This window comes from Phaenicophaeus curvirostris, chromosome 10 (assembly GCF_032191515.1).
Source record: "Phaenicophaeus curvirostris isolate KB17595 chromosome 10, BPBGC_Pcur_1.0, whole genome shotgun sequence".
NCBI classification, from domain to species: Eukaryota; Metazoa; Chordata; class Aves; order Cuculiformes; family Cuculidae; genus Phaenicophaeus; species Phaenicophaeus curvirostris.
Window position 1 is genome coordinate 4,264,030 of NC_091401.1, and position 22,213 is coordinate 4,286,242.

Genomic DNA, 22,213 nt, shown 5'->3' on the forward strand with positions numbered 1-22,213 from the left:
TCATCTCAAACTGGGCTCACTGCAAAGACAACCCCCTCCTTTTGCGGCACCAAGCGCATCACTGGCACACCAGAAAGCCAAACATGCAGACAGTCCAGTTCCCTCCAATATCCTATTCCCTTCTTGGTTCTCTTGCATTGTCAAGCTTGGGTCAGCTCTTTATTCAAAGCACTGTTTCCTCCCTTGCTTCTTTGCTGATCAAAGGCAATGTGTACCGAAGCATAAATAAAATCTTCACCCCCAGCCAGGCTTTGAGAACAGCTAAAACGTAAGAACAAACTAAAACTTCCAACACACTAAAGAAGCCTCGGCAAACTAAAGTGACTCCAGTAACTGGCAGGGAATAAACACCAGGGATGCCAAATTCACATCTATTTCCCCAGCAGACTGTAGCTTGCCGAGGAGCTAAAACGACTTCCAAAGGCATTTGTACTCCTCGAGCCTCTTTGCAGGACTGATATGAAAATTGGGAAGGAAAGAAAACAGCCAGCGAGGACCACAGAACCTCTCCTCACTATTGTAGTCTAGTGAGGAACTGGATGACCAGAACACTGCAGCTGCCCACACAGAAAACCAGAAAAAGGTTCAGTCCATCCCATCACACAGCTCTATTACACTCGGGTACACAAAGTCCACCTACGCCTCCCGAGAAGCTGTCAGCTAAACACTGGGAGAAGCCAGTACAGAAACTAGTACTGCCACTGTTTGGGAAACAGTTCCCTTGAGGTACAGAGAAGGCTTCGTGCTCTGAGCTTATTCACTTAACATCTTTCACTAGGAATTTTTTTGGCTAGCATGTCTAAGGGGAGAGAGAGCTGGCAAAGAATCAGACACCAAGGAACTTGACCCAAAGGCAGCTGGAAGGGAGGTATTTAGGTCCACCTCTCAAAATTAAAAGCTGGTGTGCCTGCACCGCAGGAGCTAAAAAAGGAGAGGAATTTACTTTCACAAGTGTACAAGTCCTGTGACCAAGGACTGAAAACACACAGATGGCAAAGAATTCTGATAGCAATAAGAGGAAGGCACGTGCATCGCACAAGGAAGTGCAGGTGACAGCTGGCTGCAGGACTGGAGCATTGTCACAGTCCTCTGAACAGCTCCCCTGCCTGCTAACGGAAAGCCCTTCTCTTTACAGGATGGAGTGAAATGCAAGGGCCAAACTATAAAGCAGTACTCTGCTAGACCCACAGGAAGGAATGGACTGGCTTAAGACTAAGTGCAACTAAAAGCCTTCGGCAATCAGGCATCAAAGGTGTTTAGGCTCAGGACATCGGGCACAGCTACTGGCTTTGCTACGGCTCCTCCTGCACAAATTTGGACAAAGATGAACAACCAGCAAAATGGGAAGAGCACGTCCCTGCCTCCTGGATGCATCAGGGAGATTAGTCAGACCTTCTGCATAACATCAACAATCAAGTAAGCGCTCAAGTGAACAAGCACTGTTGGACTACAAGCCTAAAGCAGACTCAAAGCCAAGACTCCAGACTCTGACAGTAAACCAGCATTTTAACTTTTTTTTTTTTTTTTGTAAAATGTGCTTTTTGTGAATTGTTGTTTCAATGCTAACACCATCCTCCCCCTTAAAAAAAAACAACACCCACACTAGGTGCAAATCACCTGAAGTTAGTCTGTAACAAATAAAAAAAACCCCACATAACAAAGGCTGAAATGCTTTAGAATCACAACAATGTACAAAAAAAGGGAGGAAAATACAACCTGAAAGTGTTCAAAATTGATAAAGACTAGTCAAGTCCATTGCTTCAGCAAGGGGATGCTGCTGCGACCCCTGCCAGTGGGTCCTGGGCCGCCAGCCTGTCACGATGCTAAACGGGCTCTTCTCCCATGCCGACCTCTGTCACTAGCATCCAAGGAAGAGCAAATGCTTTACCCTTCCCTTTGAAGGTATCAATGGGGGAAACAACTCACAAGCAGCTCTGAGAGGTCACATCACATTCAGAAGGAACAGTTTCTAGCGTGCCCCTAACCACCTGCAAGAAGGAAGGCTTGAAAGAGCAGCCTGCTTCCTCCTTATTGTATTGATGCCTCAGAGATGCAAAACAGTGCTTTAAATCTGTGAGAGATTAAAGGGCTTAGTAAGGGCAGTAAACAGACAGTTAAGTAAACAGCCCAGCACTGGATCTCATCTTCACAGAGCGAGGTAGTGTGAATTTCACCCCAGTTTAAAATAGACAGGGGTAGTGGAAAGGCTGAAGGCTTCCATGTAGAGCAGTTCCTGGCCTAGAAATCTTTCTGTGCTCCCTTTGGGAATTAAAAGATCTGTGTTGATGGCTTCCTCACTCCCAGCCTGGCTTTGGTAGCCACACTTCAACCCTGGGATTCAGACTACAAAAGTTTTCCCAAGATCTGATTTAGTACAGCAGCTTCCTCAAGGTTAAGCAGCAATGAGACTGGCTGGGAGGGAGCAAAACTGTCTACAGATAACTTTTTTTACTTGCCCCTTTCAGTTAGTCCCTTTCTTAAGAAGTCCCTCTTTACAGGACCAGAACAGGGACACCCTGGAAATTAAGAGGGGCTGCACAGTGTAACTTAGCCAGGTGCTGCTAACTGTGAGCTGTATTCAAACAGGGCTTTTATTTGCCAGCCTAGAAGGGACTGGCCCAGAACCCACTGAAAAAGGAGACGCAGGCCCTTTTTTGCTCCTCCTGTTGTCATTCCTAGCTGAATGACATTTAGATGGTATGTTCTAGTGACGGCTGGAGACCAGCCCTTTGACTTTGGACATCTTCTTTGTGGGCTGCCTTTGTTCTGTGTGTGGAGGGCACTCTCGCTCTACCAGCTGCTGTTCCATCTCCTGTGCCGACGACGAGGCTGTAGCTTTTAATGTTTTCTTTATGTTTGTGACCTGGCCAAGAAGAGACAGTGAATCAGCACCTGCTTCTTCCTCCCCTTGCAGCAGAAGCTCTGCTCATAAACATATTGAAAAATCCCAGGAGTATAGAGCAGAGATTATAAAACAAACTCTCCCACCAGAAATATGCTCTGCACCTGCATTTATTAAAGGTAATGTTTTATCCTCACTTACAGCCAAAGTTGTTAATATTTCCAGTCTTCATCTAGTACAGAAAAACTGGAATGATTATTTTTTTCCCCCTAGGAGACAACGGCACAATATTGCACCACCTTTCTGGTTGGTGGGAGGGACCTACTACTACCTTCCTACCTTTATGTTGGCCAGAAGCAGGAAGAACAAAGGACACCATGAAAGAAACAAGCTTGCACTTAGAACAATACTTGAGAAAAAAGAAAATGCCACTTGGCTTAGCTGGCTGTCTGAGCCACATGTATTTGCTAGAAGCAGGAACAGAAATTGGTTTCGTAGCAGGCAGCAGTAACGCTTCTGCTAGCCTGGCTAGAAAGGACCAATACAGCACCAGGCACTGTACCCTGTGCCCCCGCAGGGCAATGAGCAAACCTTAAAAAAACCCCACAGACAAAAATAAGTTTGGGAGTCAGGTGTGCCAACTCCAGGCCAAAGGCATCTGGCAAACCAAGTGCGTTATGGACGCCAAACGAGCCGCCAAGCATATGCTGCTTCAGAAGGCAAACGTAAACCTGCAGGGATGCAGCACTCTGCAAGAAATAAACCCAGAGCAAGTGTCTCGGGAGGACCATTTTCACCTTTACGGCTATATTAGCCAAGATTTGTTCTCATAAGTAAATACACATCAGCAGGAGCTGCACTCACGTGCCCGTGCTGCCATCTACTGCCCAGCTGCCAATCCAACAGGGGCAGGAGCCCTCCCGGAGCTGTTGGAGAGAGCGGCTCCAGGAGCCCTGTCTGGCGGTTCAACTGCACCCCAAGAGAAAGCCCCCGAAGGAAACTGCTGAGGGCACTTTTTGCAAAAGCAATGAGACTCAGGATTTTTGTTTTAAACCTGGAAGTGTAATTAACAAAGTGAACTGTTTTCTCCTTCCTGCCTGCCTTGTACAAAAGGAAAAGAATTGCATCCAAGCTCTGTTTTAAAAGCACATTTTCCTAACAAATCCATTCAGGAAACTACTGCCAGTGCAGCCACCTAGCCTAAGTTTATAAAAATTAGACAGAAATGTTCCAACCCACTCAAGAGTGGCAAATTTGATTATGGTGGTGTTACTAGTGCATGCAAGCAGATGTATTTTCTTCCTACCCCAAATCAGCACGTTTGATTTGCATGACTGCTAGTCTACTTCAGAGAAGCCATGACCACTAACCAGGTGTTACCAGCCTATTTTCTTCAGTAAACAAACAATTATCAAAAAGCACAGAGTGGTCACAAGTCATTCTGTACCCACCTCCATCTCTACCTGCTGCTGAGTTCGGTGATGGTTCTCTTTGTATTGGTTGGCTCTAAGTACTTGCTGCTCAATTCCTAAAAGAACTGCTTCGCAACCATCGCACCTGCAAGATACAATGTCAAACAGTGCTTACAAGTTCTCCATGTAGCAGCTCAATTAGGCAATCTGAAAAGTCACACTTGCCTACAAGTTTAGATTATGGAATTTATACTTCCTGCTTAAAGATTAAGAGTTACAAAAAGCTGCCAAGAAAAAGCTTTGCTGTTTACTCAGTGTATTTCACAGCGCTTTTTAGAGAGTCCATGTTGCTCTTACCTGCCCATCAAAGAGTAAGTGCACTGTCAACTTCCTTTTCCATCAGAATTACTGCTTAAACAGGGATGCCAAACATTTTTCATAAGTAAGTAAAATTACACAAAAAAGTCAGACTGAGGGAGAAACCCTCTGCCTGTTCAGTGTTCAAAAGACAAGAGCACTCCTCCAACACAAAACCCTTCACTGGAGAGGACAGAAAGGGAATTGGCAGTGGGTTCATTGTTACCTTCCAAACACTGCCGTAAGGTCCTGGAGGCCGGCAGAGTCCCCCCACTGAGATAGGATTGAGCGAGTTAGAGAAGTAAAAAAACCTGCCCCCATCTCAGGACAGCACATTTGCACAGAAGTTTAAATATTTTTCATGCACACATTACCATAGCAACTAGGATGCAATTTCCAGCCAGCTCAGAACCTGCCATAGGCCCCACACTCTACAGGGGAATTTCTTTGGGTGGGAAGGGAATCCTACAAAAAGATGAGAAGCAGCTTCCTGGCAAAGGTACAAAGATAGTACCTCAGTCCCAGTATGGTTTGCATGCAGCCTGCATTTGCAGGAACAAAGAGAAGTCAAATAAAGGCACTTGATATTTCAAACTTGGAGACATTGTCTGCAAAGAACTGCGATACTCTAGAATTTGCCCTTGCAGTTCTCATCACAGTGAAAAAGGATGAAAAATAACAGACAGTCTGGCTTTGTTATATAATGTAACAGCAGAGAGGGGAGTAGCTTCCAGCATAAGACCATGAGTCGAGGTTGGCACGTCTGTCTGAAAAGAACCTTGACTCCGCATCAGGGTTCTGCCATGTAAACGCTACGGTGAGAGCAGAATCTCAAGAGCTAGTATAGTTTGGCTTGATATACAAAACAAAATGAATCCTACATGGCATCTAGGAAAACCTGCCCAATGTACTCCTTCAAGTGCCTCCTTACAGCACAAGACTCCTTATCAATGGAACATGGTGAAACTGAGCCAGCACTTGAAACTTTGCGGAATAAGAAAAAAAACAGGACAAGCTACGTACAAGGAACAAGGAAGGTGGAGAGACTGCCTCACCATTCCTGGAGTGTTTTGACAATGTTATTGATGTCCTTCTTCTGAATGTCTCTGCCGATACAAAAGTCCACCTCTAGCACCTGGTTTCGTTGATCCAATTTCCCCTGGATAATATCTGTATAAACAGCCTCAATGATCAGATCTTCCAACTCCCTCAGATTCCTCATATCCAGGTCCTTCAGCAACACAGAATAGGGAATGCACTAAAAACAGCAAGTCCAAGAATAAGTTAACAGTCCTAGAGCCAAAATGAACAGCTAAGTCTCAGAAGGTTAGGACTCCAATGTTTATTGTATCCTACACTTCAACCTGCAAGTACAGCAGTGACTGATCATGGCAGAACAAACACCTGTTACTGGGCTACATGATATTCTGACACAACTTTGGTACCTCCTGAAGCTTTGGCATAGCATGTTCTGGAGGAAAAAAAAAGTAATGGGATCGTAGAAGGAATTAAGAGTGTTTCTCAGTTTTCTCTAGAACAAGTCAGTGTTTTCAAGAATGATTCACCATCTTCAGCAAAGAAAGAAGCCGTACAAAGTTTCGCAGACCTTACTGATGGATTTGCATGACAGTTCAGACATCCTCATGTCTCCTCCAAGGGAGCCCAGTAAGTTAATATCCCAAATGCAAAGAAAGAACATTGTACATTACAGGTACCCTCCTAGTCATAGTATTTTTTATGATTACTCATACAACTTCAACGCTATGGAATTCTCCCATTTTCAAAAACAGAATCAAAAAGACAAATGCCATCACACACAGTGGACGTTACCTTCATTCTGGAAGCCAGGCTTACAATCGTCAGGTGTTTCAGCTTGTTTTTCTGAGTCGCTGTTAATTCAGGCAGGTTATCCTTGTTTGCTGTTAAAGTTAAAAAGACAAGATTCAGGATATTCCTTCAAGAATTATATAATCCAGGCTGCAGAGCTGCAGGCTGGCAACACTACACTAAACCCTGAAAGGCCGAACCCCTCCAGCTATTGTGGGTGCTGGTGAGCAGAGCGAGCTCCTGCTGAGAGCAGATTAGCACACCCAGGGAGAGCAGGAAAAGTTAAAAAACAAATTGGCAATTCTGCTTCTTTATTAATTCTCGCTTTCAAATTAGAACTTAATTCACATTACACAAGTGGTGTTCTGCTAAAACAGTTGGTCAATGCTTCATTTCTACCACCAGGTCATTGTAATTTCATTAATCAGCTGACAGAATAAAATCATCCCCTTTGCTGATCTGGTTGTAAATAGAGATAGTTTTATTTCTCCAGAGAGAATCTAGGGTTGAAGGTGTAAAGTATCAGGAAAAGTTATTCATCTAGATAGCCTCACTATCATTGTATTATAGCCATGTGCTTCATGAATATTTAAAAACAAAGGAAACTGGCAGCTTTCCAAAGCAAAGAAACCCTTTAAAATATCTGCTTTAATGGAAATCAGTGTTTTAGGGGCACTCAAGTTCTCCCATCCATCCCATCTCATTCAATGCTCAACACTTTGACTACTTTCCCTCCTTCCTCTCTCTTTCTTCACTAGAAAAGGAAGAACGAACTGCACTGTCACATGCTGGGACACAAGACCCCTGCACAGCAAACAACATCTTCTTATCAGTCACAAAATTCATGAGGTTTGTGTTGCTTCACAGCCTCTGGAATTTCCAGTCCTTGCACTTGTGGATGCCACTTCTCCTTACAGGAATGAGATAGCTCATCCACCACAGAGATAGCCAGCACTATGACAGAATTCTTTGTCACACTCTGTAATGGTCTGGATTAGGCTGCTAACCACAAATGAAGCAGTAAATTGTAGCAGAATGGAAGCACATAAGCACCAGAGACAAAAGCACATCCTGACAGATAGTAAGATGGTAAGATGATTCACACATAGTTCTTCTGAAGCTGTATAAAAGTCACTATTTCGATTTGTATTCTAGCTAAGAAATGCTTCATTTCGTTTCAGCGATGCCATCACAGCATAAAAGGTTATCCCATAAACCATATAAGTTTTTATAAATAATGCAGAACAATTTTGTCTAAGTTTTCCAAAGCTTCCAGTGTAATCTGAATTTCAAAACAGTTGTCTGAAATTGCACTCTGTAGAGGTAGAGCAGCCTGTGAACGTCAATGAATACTGCATTACAGACCAATTCAATCCAGCGCTGCAGTACAACCCAAACCAGTAAAACACTGTAGTCTCTAGCCCTTCCTCCACATTTTAGCAATTACAAAGCACATGTGGCCCAGAGACCCCACCCTATGAGCAACTCTCCTCCCAAGAAAATTCTGTTCTTGGACACTTTTATGAAGCCAAGCTACACCAGGTACCGCAGAGAGCAAAGAACTACCTCTAACAATTCTGAAGGGCAACCCAGTCTCATAACCTGCAACCAGGTGGCAGTCTCTTACCTACATAGTCTGGGTACGTTCCGTATGCAAACAGGTTCAGCAACTGGAAATAAGCAGCATTAGACCCTTCAGCAAGCTGGATGGGAAGAAAACAAAAGAAATTTCATGCACAACGGTTAACAGTCAACAGGATACCGGTAGGCAACTTCTCCAGAGAATATTTTAAGTCTACATAGGACAAGCAGTACCCAGAAAAGCAATTATGTCCCAATCTTAGAGCTGGACGCTCCTTAAGACCTCATGAGCAGCAGCAAATTTCAGCTGTTTCAGGGTCAGGATGATTCAGCCACTTTGACACACCAGAATGTAACTACAGTTTGCATTGTCAACTACTTTGTGTGGCACCTTAGGAGGTAAAAGAAAAAGGGAACTTGATTTCAGCTGACATCCTACACGGCCAGCTCTTCTCATCACGTCACAAACAAGCAGGCAATGGTGTTGGTTGGTTAAGCATCCTTGCTATCCCTAGGAAAGCTAAGACAGCTTCCCTGCAGAGCCACAAAACTTCAAAGCAATCCAAGCCCGAACATTTTAGGTTGACTGTATTTGAAAGCACTAACTCTCCTCTCGTACATGAACACTTCACTAGAATGACTGCAGCACCATGCAGTGATTTTTACTGAGTTGTTTTTTTTAATATCACTTGCTTCACACAGATCCAGGAAAAAAAACCTTCATACCTGCAATGCGATACTGAATAACCATAGAAGCCTTTTTTTGGCACAGCTAATAGGCTATTTGGAAAGTCAGGCTTGCTTTATGCCACGTTACCCCAGCCGCAGAGATACTTTACCTAGACCCCACAGTACAGCAAGGTCCTGACCAGCCATTCACAGTGAAAACTCTGGAACTTACTTTGTAGTTTGGTTTGAAATGGTTTGGATTTGGTTATCACACAGGCCTAATACACCAGACGTCTGTTCACAAAGACTTTTGGAGAGCGCTGAGGTTATCCTTTCCAGGACAATGAAGGAGTAGAAGGGGATTTTTTTGGTACTGGCTGCCTTCTAAAAACTGTTACTGTGCTGCTGCCAGGTTTTTGCTGTATTTAGGTAGCAAAGCCTCCTGAAGGCATTTTTAACACCTAATATACAGGCAAAAGCAACACCACTTTCTCATACACAAACATCTCATAAACAAGAGAAGTCACATCAGGCCCTCTTCCCAGTACAGAAATTTCACACACAGGTTGTCTATGGAAACTTCTGGGGATCCCTCATCCTGGGAGTGCTGAAGAGGAATTAGGATAAAACTCATCTCTTACCTCTTGTACATTTGTTAACTCCAACAGCTCTCCAAAGACATAAACCCCAGGAGCCTCCAGCACTTGATTTATAAGAGCAGTCAGAGCTGAGCCACTTGTCCCTTTGGCTAGTAAAATAAACTGCTCTAGGAGATTGCAGGACGGTTTCTGTTCTCCTGCCATTCTAGGGTTTCAATCTGTCAATAAAAGAACATAATATTAACACACACTTTCTCCTCTGCTGAGTTCTGTCTGCCAGTGGATCAGAAGTTACACTCAGCATAATAACTGGTATCAGCACAGTTAGGTTTTTCTTCAGCATTCAGAGGGCAAACAGGAACCTAGCAGGTTCAAATGCTGATTTACCTGAGGAGTAAAAGCAATTCACACAATACCTGAGCAAAATTTCTGTAGCCTGTCTGGTCAGTTCCCTAACAGGATCTACTCCAGCTAGTAGGAAAGAAGTTTGGATTCCACGCTGTTTTCAGACCTCTCCTGCTATTGATGCTGCCAATTAATGCCAACTACAAAGATGTTTATTCTTACGTCTATCAGAGGCCAGTTAAGACTTCCTCCTTCCTCATTACACAGCTTCAAAATATCAACTAATTTAATTCTCTGTGAAGAACTGATCCACCTCACAGGCCCCCACACCGTACCTTTTCCTCTGACACTGACTGTACACGACGCACGTGTAATTTCTGCTTTCTTAGACTAACAGGCAAAAAGAACTGTGGCCTGTAAACAGCTTACCAGTCTGCATTGTACAGTCAAAGTGTTTTGGGTATTCTGGAAAGCTGAAGTGATAAAAGTACCCTTTCGACAAAGGCTCTATTTAAGCCTCTGTAAAGAGAGGTCTTTGTCTTCAGCTGCTGCCTGACATTTCTGGTGTGCACGTTGTCTCCAAGCACCAACATGTTGCTTTTGAAATGTAAAACACTGTTTATTAACAAGTTCAACAAAATAAGTTATTTGTTTACAAACAACTAAGAAAAAACTTCCAAAGCATATTATTCAAACACCAAACAAAGGACTCAGCAGATAAGGGGGGGGTTGTGTTATGTTTGTACTGGAGAACTCTCAAGTATAGCACATAACCTTTACTCTGGTGAAGAAAACCAGACACCTGCCTCATCCTATGTCATCACTGGGACCACATCTGCCCTCACGGGGGTGGTATAAGCACACAGGCGTTTACACTGTTGTACCATGCCTAACCAAATTAAGAGTTGTGAAGGCCACACAGCTTCCTGTATTAGTCACCCTCCTAAAATATACTTTACCCCATTCCATTACACCTGCAGGTACATGTGGTTTCAACCTGAGCAGGCAATCTTTTGCACTCTCCACACAAAGATTTCTCAGTTTCTGCATAAACTCTTGTTGGGATCCCTTCCCTCACAAGCACACGTGCAGCCTGCCTGAACAGCACCTCAGTTTCCCCTGAGAAATCTTTGCAACACAAGAGCTCTCAGCGTAGCTCCCAATATACCTTAGGATGCATCAGGTCCAATATCCCTGCTCACAGGAATGGAAAGAGAAACGGGGGAGAGTGAATTTACTCAGGAGAATGCACAAAGTGACTGAGTTGGGAATGAAATCCAGATCTTACCGCTTGCAAGCCAGTGTCCTTTCCCAAAACACACCCTGGTGTGTGAAGCTAGAGAAGACTGATACAGAAACTGCACGTATATAGAAACAGGCACAGAGGAGAGCGAATTTACTCAGGAGAGGGCATGAAGCGACTGAGCTGGGAAGGAAATCTAGATCTCACGGCTCCCAAGCCACAGGCAACCCAAACGCACCCTGGTGTGTGAGGTTACAGAAGACCGATGGGCTTTGTTCCCGCCTCACTAAGAAAGGAAAGCCGATTCTTCCTAAGCTGACGCTCTCACGGCGGCGTTGCTGCTGCAGCCCGGTGTCACCGGGGCCACCCTTCTCCCCCCGCCCCGCCGAGGGGCTGAAACACGAGCCGAACCCGTTAACGGAGCCTGCCCGAAGGCTACGACCTCCCCCCCACGGGCGTGAACCGGGCTTATCCCCACGCCGAGGCGGCCGCGGGGCTCGGGGCGGGCAGCGCCACGGCGGGACCGGCCGGGGCCCGAGACCCCGCGTCCCGCCCCGGCCCCCGCTCGGGGCAGCCGGAAGGGGAGCGGGGTACGGGGACATCGAGGGGAAGGGGGGTCGGCGCTCTCCCCGCCCGGCGTTACCTCTCGCTCGCGGCCTCCCGCCCGGCCTCCCGCCCGCGGCTCCTGCGCTGCCGCCGCGCTCAGCCCGCCATGATGGCGGCGCCGGGGTCCGCGCGCGCCGCTTCCCCCGGAACGCGCGGAGCGAAAGGAACGTTCCGGCCCCGAGCGGGGGGGGCTGCGGCCGCGGGGCGGGGAGGGAGGGGCTGTGTCCCCAGAGCGGGGAGTCATAGAACCGCAGAGTCACCAGGTTGGAAAGGACCCCCAGGATCATCGAGTCCAACCATTCCCATCAAACGATAAATCATGTCCCTCAGCACCTCGTCCACCCGCCCCTTAAACCCCTCCAGGGAAGGGGACTCAACCCCCTCCCTGGGCAGCCTCTGCCAGGGACCAATGACCCTTTCCATGAAATATTTTTTCCTGATGTGCAGCCTGAACCTCCCCTGGTGGAGCTTGAGGCCATTCCCTCTCGTCCTGTCCCCTGTCACTTGGGAGAAGAGCCCAGCTCCCTCCTCTCCACAACCTCCTTTCAGGGAGTTGGAGAGAGCAATGAGGTCTCCCCTCAGCCTCCTCTTCTCCAGGCTAAACACCCCCAGCTCTCTCAGCTGCTCCTCATAAGGCCTGTTCTCCAGCCCCTTCACCAGCTTTTTTGCTCTTCTCTGGACTCGCTCCAGAGCCTCAACATCCTTCTTGTGGTGAGGGGCCCAGAACTGAACACAGGATTCGAGGAGCGGTCTCACCAGTGCCGAGTACAGAGGGAGAATAACCTCCCTGGACCTGCTGGCCACACCATTTCTGATCCAAGCCAAGATGCCATTGGCCTTCTTGGCCACCTGGGCCCCTGCTGGCTCATGTTCAGTCGCTGTCAACCAACACCCCCAGGTCCCTCTCCTCCAGGCAGCTTCCAGCCACTCTTCTCCTAGTCTGTAGCTGCACAGGGTTGTTGTGCCCCAAGTGCAGGACCTGGCATTTGGCTTCGTTAAACCTCATGCCATTGGTTTCAGCCCAGCAGAATGAGGCTGTCTGTGTCCTCCAGAGAAGGGGACGAGGCTGGCTGTGCCCCCAGAGCAGGGAACAAGGCTGGCTGTGCCCCCTAAGCAGGGGAGGGCAGGCTGGCTACAGAGCTATAGCACAGCAGCCCCTGTGCAGCCACATCAGCACATCCTGAGATGTTTTATTACAAGCAAATGGAGGGGATTTGGGGTGCTGTGGCAGCGCTTTGCGCTCCAAAATGACCCCTACGAAGGGCCACCATCGCCAGGACACAGTTCAGAGCATCTTTGTTCTGATGGCACAGCAGTGCGGGGCTTTTCCACACATATAGGGCCCATTCCTCTTTCCAATCCATGCACATGCTGCAGCCTTCAGAGGGGAGCAAATCTTCTGTTTTGTGGCAAGAATCAGGAACCCCCCGAGAAGCTGAAGTGGGGCCAGCAATCAAGGACTGAACGGTCCTGCGGGTCAGTATGCTGGAGGCTGGCAGAACAATGGAGGCTCCCAGCCTCTGGCCAGTCCTCCTGAGCGTGAAAGAAAACATGCCAAGAGCTGGGGTGAAAGATCATAAGGCACTACAAGTGATTTTAAACTCCACGGACACACAGCCAATACAAGTGACAAAACAAAGGGCAAAGCTGGTGGAGCTGAGATCCTCTTGAGGACACAGATCAAGTGCCAAAACACTCTCAAGTGGGTGAAAAAGCAGGGTGGGAACAAGAAAGCTTTGGACGTCATTGCCTTTCCTGAGATCTGTGCCACGCTGTGAACAGTGTGCTTCTGTTAAAAATCCTTTAGCCAAGAGCAAAGTGCTTCTGGCTTTCAGTCAGCAGGTCCCTGAAGATCAAGCCATGGACTGGCATCATCAGGAGAAGGGAGCTTTCAGGGAACTAGAAAAACTGATGGGGCTTAGCCTGCACCTTAGAGCCATCCGCAGCAGATCCCAGGGTTCCCATCTTCCAGAGAAAGGGTGTCAGACAAGCACAGGGATGCGGGTGTTGGGATGCTGTTTTAACACTCTGGGCTTCACAGCAAATTGGATGTAAAACACCAAGCCCTGTGCAGCAAGGGAACTCAGCCAGGACTAAAACAAGCCATTCAGTAATTTACTTAAGCCACACTTAGATCTCATCTGCAAAGGGAGGGACAATTGCCTCTTTAATCACATCCCAAACAGGCCCTCCACCACAGTTCATGCCACCCTGCAGAAACGCTGGAATGGTTGCCTTGAGCAAGTAGTGCGTGGCCTCTTTTCTCTCAAGAGTCTTTAAAGCTGAAATCCCATGCTGAAATAGAAATAGACAATTGTGAGCTATTTCACATGGATCATTTTTGCAGCCTCTTGCTGGAGCCTGCAGGTGAAAATCAGCTGCCTTAGCCCCATGTAGGTCAGCCAGGAGGGTTTGTTAGTCAGGCTGTCCTGACACCTCCCAGCTGTAGAGAGCCAGCCTGGCTGGCTGACGTGACTTTGGAGGATAGTGTGGATAGTGGAGCTAGGCTCAGCTTTTGGGATGGATTTCTTTTTTTTTAAGAGAAAAACATGAATGTGTCCAGCTGTCTCATCCCCTTTTAAACTGCTATTGCAACCTCTCGCTCCACCCACGCAGCCTTCTGTGTGCAGAGATGTTAATCCTTTTTATCTTTTAATGTTGGCATTATCTCTTGACTCACCCATCTCTTCCCCTTGTGATTCTACAATCCAGGTCCATTTTAGGCAGCAGATAATTCATCTTATTTCCCGGCGTTGCCTGAGAAAAGACACCAGCATACTCTCCCCAAGTAGTGGGGTTGTGTAGCCCCAGAGAGAGACTGAGAATGTGGTTTCTCTCAGTCAGAAGCAAAGCCATGAGGCTGCAAAGTCACCCATAAGGGACAGATACTGGGAAGGGTGTGATTAACAGCACAGTGACACCCTCTGTCCTGCAGCTTCCATCACACTGAGTTTGGTGTCTGGTTCTTCAGGCTCTTCCACGGCTTGTGCCTCCCACTGCCCATCTTGCTGGCGTCTGCCTCCTGCATGCCAGGCCAGCAGCACCACCATCGTCCCGTGTAGGTGTGCACCTTCCAGTGCCCTGGGACATGATTCTGGAGCTGGTTCTTCCTCTCCTGAAGTCCCAGTTCTGATGTGTCATTGGCAGGAAAATCACCACCTGGCTCCACAAAGGAGAGGGCCGACAGTGAAAGCAGGTACTTCTGTGCTTCTCATCTTTTCCCTCATCTTTCAAAAATGAGGTGGTTTAAATAAAAAACTCCTGTGAAAAGAGGTACATTAGGACAACACAGGACTTTATCAATAACCCACATAGTACATGTTAGACTCAGAAATCATACACTAGGCTAGATTTAGACACCAGGATTAGGATCTATTTCCTCAAGTGTCTGTAATCATTTTACTTCCCAACAGCTTAAAGCAAAAAAAAGTCAACCGTTGGCATCATGGTTATGTTAGAGCAGGAGGAGAGGTATCTGCACATGACCCAATGGCCAGTAGCTCTAGGAGTAAACTAGACTGCGTCAATGCTAACATGCTCCTGGCTGCAGTTTCATTCCTCATCTGCACATGCTTTCAGCAATGCTTCATCCATTTATCCTCTCTTTTTTCAGGCTTCTGACCCCTAGCTGCCAGCACACACCTCCAGAGCACAGGGTGATGGGAGGTCCCACACTCTACTGGAGAAGCTGTCAAGCTCCCTGCTTTTCACAGGATCCAGAGACTAAGCTGCTTGCTGGACCCTCATCTCACACCTTGGCCAGCTCAGGAGCGATGTGTGTGTCTGGGCAGTTGAAGAAAGGCAGTAGTACAACCTTTTCCATCAAATGTGGAGTGGGATGAGGTCCCAGGTTATGAAACTGTCTCCCAATTACTCTGATCTGCAGAAACACACGCTCATTTATCTGCACCTTGAGAGAATGGCATGGCAATGAGCTCTGGGGAAGCAGAAAGCAAGCTGGAGGTGTCTTCTCACCCACAATGGCAGCTCAGGAACTGTCACACCTGCCAGAGATGTGAGAGCAAAAGTGAAGTGTTCAGTACAAAGTGGCACCAAGGGATATTGAGACTTGCAGCCACTTTCTTGCCAGAAGAAGGAAGGACAATGTGCTCAAGGGTATAGTCTGTGCTAATGCAGTCAAAATATTTTAAGAGGAAAGAGATCCCAGTGTTTCCGTCACTCTCTGAGTTATGGTGTCACATGTTCCACCACTGCTCCTGCCCAAAGCCGTCACAAGAATTTCATGCTTGAGACATGAGCTCTTCTGTGATTTTCCAACGTTCAAAAAAGAGACGCCTGTGCTTCCCTGCACAGTGAATTTGGGAACTCAGGATATTTGGGCAGAAAACCCAAACGCCCCAACTCTAAATTCCAGAAACACTCTTACACCTATGCTAGAGAAGCCCTTCAACGCTGCAAGAGTTCCACACTGCGAGCCCCATTTGGTCTCTGGCTCTTTCATCTCTGAGGAGCCTGAACAGGGGCAGGACTGAGCTGCTTATGCCTCGTGTAAACCTGCATGTTATACTTCCACTTGAGAAGCTCTTACCCTCACCAAACCATCTGTTTCTGCCTCCTTCACGTCTGCTTTTTTTCTTGCTCACCTTTTCTCCCCATCAGTCTTTTCTCCCCAGTGGTTTTTAGTCCCTTTTCCTTAGCAGCACACAATTACACAGCCTACCTACAACCCAGGAAGGGCTCTTAATAATAAACGATAGATATATGTTAGCATAGCGTATCCCTGGCACTCTGCCTGGATTCTGAATGATCTGTTCACACACTTTTAAGCTGATGGTGTGGAACTTAGCACGGATCACGCACATCAGGAAAATAAATGCCACCTATTTTTATTATTAAGATCTCTTATTGGTTATACTGGCAGTGGCCTTGTCCTTATGCATTAAATGTGACCTTTATTAATGTTCACACTCTCCTCATTTGTATAGTGGCTGATTTGGAAGAAAACTTAACCACAAATATATTGATGGCGCTGTGATTGTTCGCTGGTCCTGTTCGGAGCCTGGATTACAACCACTGCCTTTATTTCTCTCATGACTTATGAAGGCTTCATATTCACTGCACTCAGACGGTTAACGGAGGAGTTAATTTGTCGAGAAGAATAGCCTGGCTTCTGGGACGCACTAGCAAACCAGAGATTTTCCCCTGCCATCTGCTTTGTTACACTGATACAAGAAGTAGTTATTATTACAAAAAGTGGAATTTTTTTTTTTTTACGCTAAAGTTTCATCTCAGTAACTGTATTTTTTGTAAGTTATAACATCCCTCTGATAGCATGGGTTTTTTTCAGTGTTTTTCCAGACACTGTGCATCCTTTGGAGATGATAACATTGTATGTTCAGTATGATCTGTGCTGAACAGACATGTCTTCTTCCATAATCATCTCTGTAGCCTTTCTCTATCGCAAACGCAAGGTCAGACAGAGAGCTGGAGCCAGCTCCAAACTGGCAAGAGTTTTGACTGTTGTGAAGTTCATAATGACATTAAAATTAGTCCTCAGAGAGTAATAGAGTATGCATAAGATTTCTGGAAAATTTATACATATGCTTGTAAGTGGTAAGCACATTCCGTAACCAGCTTTTGTCTCATTGCGGATTATTGATGGAGATCTCTGCCTCGTGTTGCCCAGGCTGGATAAAGGATGTTTGCTTTCTAAAACTCCAGAAAGAGTCTTATTTTCCAGCACTTTTGGTATCAACATAGAGGCCAAATTTCTGCTCTATGAAGGCAGCTGCTATTCTCCCAGGGAAAATTTCTTATTTTGAGTGCTGACCCCAGCAGATCCCATTAGCAGGAGTCGCTCTGGGTCTGAATCAAGCACCCGGGGTCCCCAGTGCTGCCCAAACTCAGCCAAGCTCAGCTTTGGGGATGATTTTTTTTTTTTTTTAAGAGAAAAATGTGATCACGTCCAGCAGTTTCATCCTGTTGCTGGAGGTGCTGAGATGGTGCTGGAGGTGCTGAGGAGTTTGCAGATGACACTAAGCTGGGTGGAAGGGTGGATCTGCTGGAGGGTAGGGAGGCTCCAAAGGGATCTGAACAGGCTGGACCGCTGGGCTGAGACCAATGGGATGAGGTTTAACAAGGCCAAATGCCGGGTCCTGCACTCGGGGCACAACAACCCTGAGCAGCTCCAGACTAGGAGAAGAGTGGCTAGAAAGCAGCCGGGAGGAGAAAGACTTGGGGGTGTTGGTTGACAGCCGACTGAATATGAGCCAGCAGGGGCCCAGGTGGCCAAGAAGGCCAATGGCATCTTGGCTTGGATCAGAAACGGTGTGACCAGCAGGGCCAGGGAGGTTCTTCTCCCTCTGTACTCAGCACTGGTGAGACCGCTCCTCGAATCCTGTGTTCAGTTCTGGGCCCCTCACCACAAGAAGGATGTTGAGGCTCTGGAGCGAGTCCAGAGAAGAGCAACGAAGCTGGGGAAGGGGCTGGAGAACAGGCCTTATGAGGAGCGGCTGAGAGAGCTGGGGGTGTTTAGCCTGGAGAAGAGGAGGCTGAGGGGAGACCTCATTGCTCTCTCCAACTACCTGAAAGGAGGTTGTGGAGAGGAGGGAGCTGGGCTCTTCTCCCAAGTGACAGGGGACACGACGAGAGGGAATGGCCTCAAGCTCTGCCAGGGGAGGGTCAGGCTGGACATCAGGAAAAAATGGTCACAGAAAGGGTCATTGGGCATTGGCAGAGGCTGCCCAGGGAGGGGGTTGAGTCACCTTCCCTGGAGGGGTTTAAGGGACGGGTGGTTGAGGCGCTGAGGGACATGGGTTAGTGATTGATGGGAATGGTTGGACTCGATCCAGTGGGTCTTCTCCAACCTAGTGTTTCTGTGATTCGCAGGGATGAGTTCCCTGGCTCCACGAGAGCAGCAGCTCCGCGCCCGCACCCCCTCGCCCTCCCAGCACCTCGGCGCAGGGCGCAGCGGCCGCGGAGGTTTGTCCCGGGGCGCCTCCCGTCCGCCCGCGACGTCAGCCCCGCCGGGCCGAGCGCCCTTAACGACCGCCGCGCAGCCGCCCTTGAACGCGGCCGGCGGGGCGCGCCGCCTCATTGGCCAGCGGCGCCGTCCGTCGCGCGCCAGGGGGCGGGGTTTAGGGGCGGGGCCGGCAGGCGATTGGCCCTCGCGGCGCGGCCGTGGGCGGGGCGCCGAGCGGCCGCTGGGATTGGCGGCGCGGGGCAGTGGCGGGTGCGAGGGGCCGGGGTTTTGTGTGGTGTTGGGGAGGGGAGGGGGGGGGGGTCCTGAGGCGCCGCTGTCAGCGCCGCCGTCCCGCCCAGCCCCGCGCAGCCAGCCCGGCCCGGCCCGGCCCCGCCCGCGGCGCGGCAGGACCATGTCGGCCACGGATGAGCGGGCCAAGGAGATCCTGCGGGGCTTCAAGCTGTATCCTCCTCAGAGGCCCGGGATGGGGCGGGGTGGGGGGGTGGGGGTGAGGGGAGCGACGCCCCCGTGTGGCGAGGGCGGGAAGGGCGGTTGCCATGGAAACGCTGCTCACAATGGCGGGGGGGGGGGGATCGGTGGAGACCCCGGGGCGCTGCGGGGCCTCGTTCCCCCGCTTCTCCGCGGGTCTAGGCGGGGATAACAGGGTTTGGATGGGGCGTGAGGGGCGCTCCCCACGCCGGGACAGCTCGCAGAGGGCTGGAGAGGCAGCACCCTCCGTGCCAGCAGGATCCCATCCCTCCTCTCTCGCTGCTTGGAAGGAAATGCCCTCTCTTCGGGTCCAGAAGCAGCAAAATATCTCGTTCCTTCCCTTATCGTGAGGTACTGGCACCGTTGTGGTGCTCATGGGTTGGTGGGACAGGGGATGCCTCGTTGCTGTGTTGGCAAACTCAGGGTGGGGATGGCTTTCCACGCAGCTCGTTTTAAAACTTTTCACGTCGTAGCTTTAAAAAGCGCTCGCGTGTCACGCCTGTGTCACCCGAGTGTGAATTTAATGCTGATGAAAGGAGCTTGGAAGAGAAGTGAGATCCTGCGTGCGCCCTTCCAACCCAGAATTTCGGTGAAGGAGAGAAAGGCTCAGCCTAAAGGCCTGTGTGCAAGCTGAGGGAGGGAGCAATATGCCACATGTAAGATAAAGCTGCTGTGTTTTACTGTAGCTGATTTCTAAGCTTGAAAGAGGGGTGCAAGCTTGCTAGCTTGACCATTAGACACCAGAAAATTGTGAGTTTGTGTGTTTTTTCTTTATTTTGATGAAAAGAACAAAAGTGACAGAATACTGTCTTGATCTAATACTCTTATTTCTAAACAGTTTTTTTTTGTCCAGCGAGATGTTCATAATCTCTGTGCCAGCTGTAGCAGGATCTAATTTTCTAGGTTGGATTTAGACAGATAGCTGCTGTCAAACTATAAGCAGATGCTTTTCTTAACTTTTGCCTCACTGTCCCCTCCTGCAGCTTTAAATACTGCATCTGGTATCTAGTTCCTTTGCTTCTGCATAGCAGTATTGACAGTTCTCTATATTTATGAAGATGTACTATTTCAGCTGTCAAAACATGATTTAAGAGCCTTTTGTGCCCGCAATTAGAAAAAGAATAAGCTTCTGACAAGACCAGTCTAAGCTGTTGGTAGAAGTGAGGAATGCTTGGAAAGTTAAGCCTAGGGAACAAACTTCAGTGTGCTTTTTGCATGCTTTTGTGTATTTTCTTTGCTGGATGGCAGAATTTACATGAAGGCCTTTGTCAGCTTTGGAGGAATAACCTGTTACATTGTTTGTTGGCTTAACTAGAAAATGCTTTTTACCCTTTGAGAGGAAAGGTGTTAAACAAACCTAAGGTAAACTTTATTAATCTCAGGCATCCATAGCACAGGCAAGCAACTTTAGTAGAAATACTCTGTGGTTCCATGTCAAAGTACCCCAAGTTTAGTCTTCCTTTCCTTGTTCTTTGAGAGTACTGAGTCTATTTTACTTCTGACAGAAGAGTTTTAGACAAAAACCTTGACCGTGCTTCTCCAAAAGCACACCAGGATACTCTGACAGCGCAGGTCGTCGTCTGACATAGCGGCCAGGTAGCATAAAGTCTGAGAAACATTGAAATTCCTCCAACTTTGAAACTTTTGGAACTTTTAGGAAGTTAAAATACTTGAGGGAAAACCCTATCTATGTGTGCCTTTACTAAACCGGGAGAGTGGCTGAACAGACATTCCTCATTTATGAGAGGAAGCCTTCAGACACTGCGCCATCCACACAGGAAACTACTCATGCCCTGATGTGATTGTGCTCTCTGTAAGGCAGCCATCAGCTCAGACTTCTGCTTCCTTCTTTAACAGAAAATGCATATTCAAGAGAGCATCACATTTTGAAGCCGTACTTTATCTACTACTGTATGCGCCAATGTAATTTAATTAATAGAAAAGGAGAAACGTTCTGAAGAGCTGTTAAGTTTATAGTTTAAGTACTTCAAAACTTTTTCCTCCCCTCCCAGCGGGGACGGAGTTCAACTCCACCAACTTAAGCACACCCTACAAACTTGGCACTTCAAACTGAACATGCTTTTAGCAAGAGAAACTAGCAGAGTATTGTACCTAGAGTCTGTTAGATTCCTTGTGAGGAAATGTCAGTCAATAGGGTAGGGAGCATCATTGAAGAAGCAGGCTTCCAAAATGCTTGCTTTAGCACAAGACCAGGCAGTCTAGCTGGAAATCCAGTTCACATTGAGTAATCAAAGTTTCCTTAAACAAATGATATTTACTTGTGGTTCCCTAGAAAAGGTTAATTACAAGCTTTCCAACTGATTGGGACATGCTGCTGTGGAAATCAAATTACAGACCATATCTACCCTTTAATGCAGAGATGTGCTTTCCTTCCTGTATGACACTAGTGCAGAAACATGTTGTGGGTAGTGTCCTGATATTCAAGCCAGAAACGTTTACTCCTCCTTCTCATGCATTTTGCTGCCACAGAGAGATTAAGACCAAAGAAGTGTTTGATTCTTGCAGGCAAATGAGGATATTCATTATACTTTTAATGTTGTCCTAAGAATTTTTACGGCACTAGTTTGAACACTGACAGGCCAGTAAGTGTGGATTGACAGCAGCCAGTAAAAGCTCCTACAGCCTGTCACTTCTTCAGAGGCAACATTTGTTAACAGAGCTCATAAGTTCATTCATCAGCTCCCTGTTTTGAAGGCATGTGCCTGAACAGTGGTTGTTACACTTAATACCTACAGATAGTTAAGTACTATGAAAAGGGAGACTCATAGTTTGACTATAAGGAGTATCAGTTCAGTTGATAACTGAAGGTTCATCCCTCCAGAACGTTAGCCAAGTTTTTTTTCTGCAAGTATTTATGCATACCAGGTCCTGTAGTTGCAAATGCATGAACTGTGATTATACTTTTATTTCTGCAGAGGATGGGACAGATACTCTGTCAAGGTACAGATCAGAATTTACTTGTCCCTCACTTACCCTTCCAACACATTCTTCAGGTTTCATTCTGTCATTTTATCTTCAAAGTTAGCATGTACTATTAAATGTATGTATTTAGCAACCTTTTTCATAAAATAGTTAACACAGATAATGTATCTGCTTTACAGTCAAAATTAAGGTTATTTTTTCTTTTAGTGGCTCTTCTCCTAGCCCCCTTGATAATTTGTGGGCTGACAATTTATTTTTGTCCCAATACAAACTAGCACATAGCACAGAATTGTATTTTTTTTTTCATACACTATGTTCACTAGTATGAGGACAATGTAGACAGTCGTCTTATTTAATTTGATTGGCCAACATTTGGAA

General features: G+C 47.3%; 2 protein-coding genes across 2 annotated transcripts in view; one reads left to right on the forward strand and one right to left on the reverse strand.

Moving 5' to 3' along the window:
* Positions 1-1,488: 1,488 nt before the first annotated feature.
* COPS7B (COP9 signalosome subunit 7B) lies at positions 1,489-11,656 on the reverse strand. Its single transcript, XM_069864892.1, has 7 exons — positions 11,519-11,656; positions 9,330-9,505; positions 8,066-8,141; positions 6,442-6,530; positions 5,667-5,869; positions 4,294-4,399; positions 1,489-2,863 (listed from the first exon to the last, which is right to left on the reverse strand). The coding sequence occupies exons 2-7, from the start codon at positions 9,489-9,491 to the stop codon at positions 2,705-2,707; spliced, it is 795 nt and encodes a 264-aa protein (XP_069720993.1). The 5' UTR covers positions 9,492-9,505; positions 11,519-11,656; the 3' UTR covers positions 1,489-2,704.
* Positions 11,657-18,719: 7,063 nt separating this feature from the next.
* The window catches only part of PDE6D (phosphodiesterase 6D), a 36,813-nt gene continuing 33,319 nt past the window's right edge, over positions 18,720-22,213 (forward strand). Inside the window, exon 1 of the mRNA XM_069864544.1 lies at positions 18,720-18,865. Within this exon, the coding sequence (XP_069720645.1) occupies positions 18,816-18,865 (50 nt within the window). The 5' untranslated portion in view covers positions 18,720-18,815. The remainder of the gene's footprint in view (positions 18,866-22,213) is intronic.

Bases quoted from the DNA above. Each gene is read 5' to 3' on its own strand.
- COPS7B (XM_069864892.1), bottom strand. From the start codon at position 9,491: ATGGCAGGAGAACAGAAACCGTCCTGCAATCTCCTAGAGCAGTTTATT. The intron at 8,142-9,329 runs GTAAGAGATGAG...CTTCCCATCCAG, and splicing joins AGTTAACAAATGTACAAGAG to CTTGCTGAAGGGTCTAATGC. The intron at 5,870-6,441 runs GTAACGTCCACT...TGCTGTTTTTAG, and splicing joins GCCTGGCTTCCAGAATGAAG to TGCATTCCCTATTCTGTGTT.